The 6,425-nt window shown below is 55.9% G+C and overlaps 1 protein-coding gene across 1 annotated transcript in view; it reads left to right on the forward strand.

Moving 5' to 3' along the window:
• IGSF9B (immunoglobulin superfamily member 9B) overlaps nucleotides 1–5,840 on the forward strand; it is a 43,397-nt gene extending 37,557 nt beyond the window's left edge. Inside the window, exons 19-20 of the mRNA XM_075172705.1 lie at nucleotides 1,020–1,141; nucleotides 1,518–5,840. Coding sequence (XP_075028806.1) covers nucleotides 1,020–1,141; nucleotides 1,518–1,741 — 346 coding nt within the window. The 3' untranslated portion in view covers nucleotides 1,742–5,840. The remainder of the gene's footprint in view (nucleotides 1–1,019; nucleotides 1,142–1,517) is intronic.
• The last annotated feature ends 585 nt before the right edge of the window (nucleotides 5,841–6,425 follow it).

Consider the following 6,425-nt stretch of genomic DNA (forward strand, 5'->3'; position numbering starts at 1 on the left):
GACTGATGCTCTCCTCAGGAAAAGATTTTCCTCTACTTCTCTGCTCTCCACAGCAGTCACACTGTCGGGCCCTTGGACAGGAAAACCAGGTACAGTGAAGAAAATAGAGCGAAAAAAAAAAAAACCCTTTGCAAAAGGGAGACCACATAACCTTGAGCTGGTTCCTGTAGAAAAGTTACTCAGGGGCTAAAGCTGGAAAACTATCACAACTTCTGGCTTGCCTGCGGGAAACACCCCTTTGCAAATCTCCTTGTCCCTCGCAATAAAACCTTGTCAGTGTTTCCATTTCAACGTCCTGTCCCGCAGGGCAAGAAACCCCAGCTCCCAGTAAGGAGTAGATGCTCCTGTGCTGTTGTGTTTCTGTTGTCGCCTATAGCAGGGTCCTGGGAACGAGGTACCGCTCCCGGCTGTGTCGGCGTGTGCCCTTCGTGTCCTTGTCTGTCGTGTGGCCCCTGGTTTTTTTGGCTGTGGGAGCAGGGCCGGGCAGGATCCTGCCTCCCTGCTGTTTGTGGCACTGGTGTCGTCCGCCCCGGGTGGCTCATGGTGCCCGTCTCGGTGCTGCTGTGCCGCTTCTGCCTGTCTCTTCCTCTCTCTCCATCCCAAGGGGTTTCCCAGCACTTCCCAGAAATGCCTTATCGGACATAGGATCTGCCCCGTCCTTGTTTGTTTAGCGGTGCTTGCATGGCAGGCAGGTGAGCTGGGGTGCCGGCAGCTCTCTTGCGGGGCCGGCGTTGGACGTTGCCGGTGGGACCGGCCGGGCTCGCGGCGCCGCTCGGCAATGCAGAGGAGATGTAGGGGGACGGCGGGGACCCCGCGGAGCGGCACGCGTGGGCGCCTCGCTTCCTGCCGCCCCGCGCTCCACACGCCTGGCTGGCCCCGCTCCCTCAGCCCTGGGTTTCTCACCTTTTCCTTTTCCATGGCAGAGCTGGCTGGGGTCGACCGAATCCCCGCCGGGGACGTCCAGAGGCCCGAGCGTGGCCGGGAGCCGCTGACGGCGCCTGTCTGCTTTTCCTTCCTAGAAAACGTCCATCTCCGTCCGGGGACGCTGCTGCACCTGAGAGGCTCGAAGCTCTGAAATACCAGCGGATAAAGAAGCCCAAAAAGTCATCCAAGGGCTCCTCGAAATCCAGAAAACAATCCAGTGAGTGCGAGGACCCCGCGCTCCCCAACAGCATCCCCTCTGTCCCCCCGTGGGCAGAGCCCGGGCAGGTCCCTGCCGGCTCCGGCGCCGGGGGGGTCTCCGAGCTCCCGAAGGGATGGCTCCTCGGGCTGCTCACCCACGCGCTGTCCCACCCCTGCCTCCGAACCGAATTCCCCTTCCGTGCATCTCCCATCTCTAGCGATGTTGTTTTGGATTTTGAGTGTTAATTTAATTTTCCCTGATGCCCAACGCTCCTCGCCAAGCAGCCGGCTTTGGGGCCAGGCTTGCCGTAACCTCCCTCTTACGCTCTGCCTGCCGCCGGCGCTGCCGATAGCTGCCGGCTCTGGTCCCATCTGCCTTCTCTCCCCCCCCGCAGACGGCTCTGCCTCCCAGGTTCAGCACCTTCCCAGCTCTCAGGTACTGTGGCCTGACGAAGCTGTCTGCCTCCGCAAGAAGAAGAGACACCCTCGTCAGGACCCCTTCGCCCGCCTCTCGGCGCTGAAGGACGACCTCTGCCACCGGCAGCTCCCCGAAGACCAGACAGCCATTCTCAATAGCGTGGACCACGACGACACCGGTGGGCACGCCACGTTGCTTTAGCCTAGCGCCGGCCCGAGGAGGTTAAACAGGAGGGGGTGGAGGGAGCCGACGTGGCGCCGCGGGGGGACGGAGGCAGTGGGAGAAGGGGGGGGACGCCCCTGCGCTGCCGCCTCTGCCGGGGGGTTCGGCAGCTCGTGGTGGGGACGAGCTGGGGGGACCCTGGGGCAGGTTGGGGGGAAAGGGGAGGATGCCCGGGGCTGGGCGCTCCTCCGATACGCTTCTCCCCTCAACCCGGACGGCTTCGGTGGGGTGGGAAGTGGGGCGTTGCACCTCGGTTTCGGAAAAGATCTCTAGGCTTAAAAGGCATAGACAGAGCTTTTGACATCCGCTTCTGCAGCGCGCGTTTAGGGAGAAAGTGTGGAATTGAGCAGCTGGCCCTCAATCGCCGGAAGAAATTAAATGACACAGGGTGTAATTAATTGACAAGAAACTAACAATCCAGACGGGAACTGGTAATCCCATGAATCTGATTATGATAAAAACACAACCAAATAATCCCAGGAAAGCTGTAATTGTGAAAATCTCCCTGCCTCCCCCTTCCCAGCTTCCTTTTATGTGAAGATAACAGCAACAAAACCATCCATGACATCTTTCCTTACCTATCTCTCAGAGGGAAAACCAGAAAGACCTCAAGCCTTTGAATCGGTCTGAGATACGAGAAATCACCATTTGTCTGTGCAAATGCATTTGAACCTTGTTAACATGTACTCAACACTCTGCGAGCACGCAGGTATGGGACTGTTTTCATCCAAGGGTTTTCCCCCAAAGTATGGTGCGTGTCAGCTTTGATGAGGGTGGTTTTGATTAATTCTTCTTGACACTCCGTATATCGCTGGCAAATGTTCTTCAGTGCTGTGTAGTAATGTGATTTCTTACTGCAGTAACGTTTGTAATCTTTATTCATAACTGTAAAACGGGGAGACGCCGCCGCGGGCGTGCGAGCGAAGGGGGTTTGACTGCGTGGTCCCAAAAGCCTCCGTCGGCAGATGCTGAGCCCAGGCGAGAGCGGCTGGAAAATCCCCAGCTCCACGGTTGGAGATGGATGGCTTCTCGGAGCGACCGCGCAAAGCTAAGCCCGGCGTTTCGCGTCAGCTTAAAATGCGTTGCTGCTGGTTTTGCTGTTTTCCCCCTTTTTTTCTCCTGCTCCAGCCCGGCCGTATAGGCTGTGACACCCGCCGGGGTTCTGTCCCTCCCTTTGCCCCATCCGAGGAGACCCGCTGTCCCCTCTCGGTAACGCTGTTCTAACTCTTCACCAGAATGTGTTTCCTCTGCAAAATACTTAGGGTAGGTTTGGTGGCCGCTGGTTTTCTGGATTGCATAGGCCTTTTTTTTTTTTAGCAGGAAAGGTGTAGCCCGCTCCGAGAACAGCCAGGCTCGCTTTCCTGCTCTGCCTCCACTCTCTGACTGCGTGGCCTTGGGCAAGTCACTCAACCTCTCTGTGCCTCAGTTCTCCCATCTGTAAAATGGGGATAAGTCATATTTGAGCACTTTGGACAAGCACTTGGTCACTTACAGACTGCAAGTGCTACGTAAATGCTGAGTGCTAATACTAAGTGATCCCTACCTTTAAAATATTTAGAGTTTTTTTTTTTTGAAGTGGTAAAATCAACCGCTGCATCCAGGTTTGCACACTTCTTCCTCTGCGGTAAAGTGCTAAACCCTCCAGCCTGCCTGGGAATAAAATACCGAGTGTTTCATGTGGATATTCTTGCTCTAAGTGGATTCAGGCTGTAGAAGAAGCGTCAGGAGAATCGAAGAGCCTGTAGGCATGTTTTTTGCCCCAGGCTCTCCATTTGCATACAAAACTTTTGTTTGTTCCCAGGTAGAATTGCCAAGAGATTCTTCACAATCTCGCCTTTAATTCTGCTTTGCCTTGGTTATTGCTCTTACTCCTGGTTGAACCTCGAAGGGCTTAGATGTTTGGAGAAAGACGTGAGCTCTCAGCCGGGCGGTTGGGATGCGGCATTCCGACCACACCACGCTCCCCGGGAGCTTTTAGGTCGGAGCCTGCCTAGAAATACCTGGTTTTTAGAGGTTGTGCTTCCTCTTCCAGCAGGACGCTCGGAAACCTGCAACCACGAAAAGCAGAGCCACCGTGTCTTTTCCAATCTCGAAGCCCTGACTTAGGTTTGAACCACTTGACAATGAATCCTCTAAATCGATAACGAGATCTTTCCGAGCTTTAACAACTTCGTGTAGGTGGTCTTCAAACCGTGAGCAGGTTTGTCTCGGGAAGGAGGGAGGGTGTCGTAGAAATGCCCCTCTCTTTCCAGCCTGCACCAGGGCTTTTTATTGAGTACGTGACGAGTGACCTGATGTAAGACCCTCAACTATCAGAGTGAGAATTCAACTTTGCTAACAGTATGACTGCGAATTTCTTTTATTTGAGTGTGTTTTAGGGATTTCCCTAGAATCCGCTCGGATCTGAATTGATTTAATGCCATTTGCCCGCTTGGCAGCGGGGGGAAAACTCTGCCTGGCTAACTTCGGCTCGCCGGTAACTTCAGCGGTGCGGCGTGCCGGCGGCGGCGGCTCTCGCCGTGCGGAGGCGAGCCGGGCTGCTCCCGACGGACAGGTGACGATTGGGGCCGGGGGACGCCCCGGTTGGGGGGAGGCGCAGAGACTTTGCGCTGTGCCACGGCTGACTCGCTCTTCCTTTCGCTCTCGTTGCCTCGACCTCTCTAACAAAAGGTTGTTTTTTCATTTGAGTGCTTTCCAAACTATTTATGACGCCCGTTTGTACGGGCAAGGCAGTGTCTTCGGGCTCTTGAGGTCGCTACCTCGGGACCGTGCCCCCGTCCCGTCTTAAGGAGCTCTAGAGGACTTGGAGTGCAGGGAAGGTTGACGGAGCGCGCCGGCTTGCTGGGGTCAGTCTTTTGAGAGTTGTTTTCCTTTTGCAGGTGTTTTGAGCCGCTGGGCCCCCTGCTTTTCATGGTCTTCGACCTTTAGAGGCTGGAGCTGCAGCCCTCTCTCTTTCAGCCGTGTACCTGCCACGCTGCTGGAGTGGGAAATCCCCCCCGGGCGCCTCGTGGAAGCGGCTCTTCCCTAAAACCATCCTTAACTCCTTTCCCCGCTAGACCGAGTTACCTTCTGATAGACTCGGGCCGTGCTTTGGCAGATGGGCTCACCTCTTGCTTTGGCAACCTCCTCGCTTCTCCCAGCCCTCTGGTTTCCATGCCCTTCAGGGGGTCGCTCCTCTCTCCTCCCATGGACCTGGGACATCGAAGCTGTGTCAGACGATGCCATTTCATCCCCGTTTGAACTCCGTTTCGCTTTGGTGGTTTGCAAACACAGCTGCTGCTGCTTCATTTTTTTTTTTTCTTTCATGCTGCAAAATATATCTTGATTTTTATCTTCCTGGGCCAAACTCTCTTATTTTGTAAGCTTGTCTGAGGTAGAAGGCTTTTGCTTTACCAGTAAGCGTACGATTCCTCCTTCCACGGTGCAAGCGTGATGTGTTTCATTAGGTCCCTTGGAAAATCCTGGGCCACGGTGGAAAAAATGCCTCTGAATCACAAGAGTATTTGCCCCTGGGCTCCGCTGAGGTGTCGGTGCAGTGGGTGCCAGCCCAGCTTTGGGTGGTCCTTGCCGGTGCCTCCGCCTGCGAGATGGCCGCGGTGGGGATGCTCCAGCGCCGTTTTCACGCTGCTGCGGGGGTTGTAGGATTCAGCCACCCCAAGCCGGGGGAGGTAACGCGGAGAGGTAGGTACGGGGGTGTCACTGAGATCCCTCGGAAAGAGGGGGTGGTCGTGGGGTGCCGTCCCTCCTGCCCTCTCTGCGCCGTCCCGTTGCAGGCAGGGAAAACGCTTTGCCTGCTTTTCCAGCAGGAGCTGCTGAGCGATCGGCCACGTATTTTTAAGGTGACTTTGCTGTGCAAACCCACTCGTGTTTCGGTTTTGCAATGTTGACGTGAAGGAAAATGCAAGTTAGTATAAGTGGGGAGAGAGAGGGCGTTTAGGGCTCACTTGTGGGGTCCCGTTTCTGTGCCTGCCGTTAACTGCATCCGCGGGCACTTGGAGTGATGGATTTGTAGGATGGGGGGAGCTGGAGGGTCCCAGGGTCTCTTCCCAGCTCTGTGGACCTGTAGTACGAACTTGGGCGGGAGGCACCGGCGTGGTTTGCGGTCTCGCCGGGTGCGTGCGTGGGTGCCCCCCCGTGCAGAGTGGTCCCCGTGAGGGTGGTGGGGAGCGTCTGTGCGGGCAGGCGATGGTTTTCCCAGGGCAGGATGCTCGCTGCTGCTGCTGCGTGTCGGTCACTCGTGACTCGGAGGCTGGTTTCGGTTGCTGGTGGGCTCCAGGCGTTGGTCTCCTTGTCAGCTGGTTCAGTGCCACCCGTGTTGGGGGGAGGCTGGAGGTGACGGTGTTTGGATAAATAAATATAAAGGGAATAACAACTTTGCTGTACCTACCTCCAGGGGTGTTGAGGGCTCAGGGTTTGTGCTCAGCAGCCCAGGCACAGTCCTGGTAGGGCTTAGTCATGTCTCATGGCATCCAGGCACGACACATACATTTTAGACTTATTGCTGCTCAGATCTTGCAGTTTGCATTAGGACAAACTCTGCCTGGCACTTTGGTTTCTCCTCCTGCTTCAGGCAGTGACGTAGATTTGGGAGTTCTCTGAGTTTTGGGTTGATTTTCTTGGCTGGGGGTATTTTTCAGCGAGGCTGGACCGGCTGCTGGCTGCC

Source organism: Calonectris borealis, chromosome 24 (genome assembly GCF_964195595.1).
Source record: "Calonectris borealis chromosome 24, bCalBor7.hap1.2, whole genome shotgun sequence".
NCBI lineage: Eukaryota > Metazoa > Chordata > Aves > Procellariiformes > Procellariidae > Calonectris > Calonectris borealis.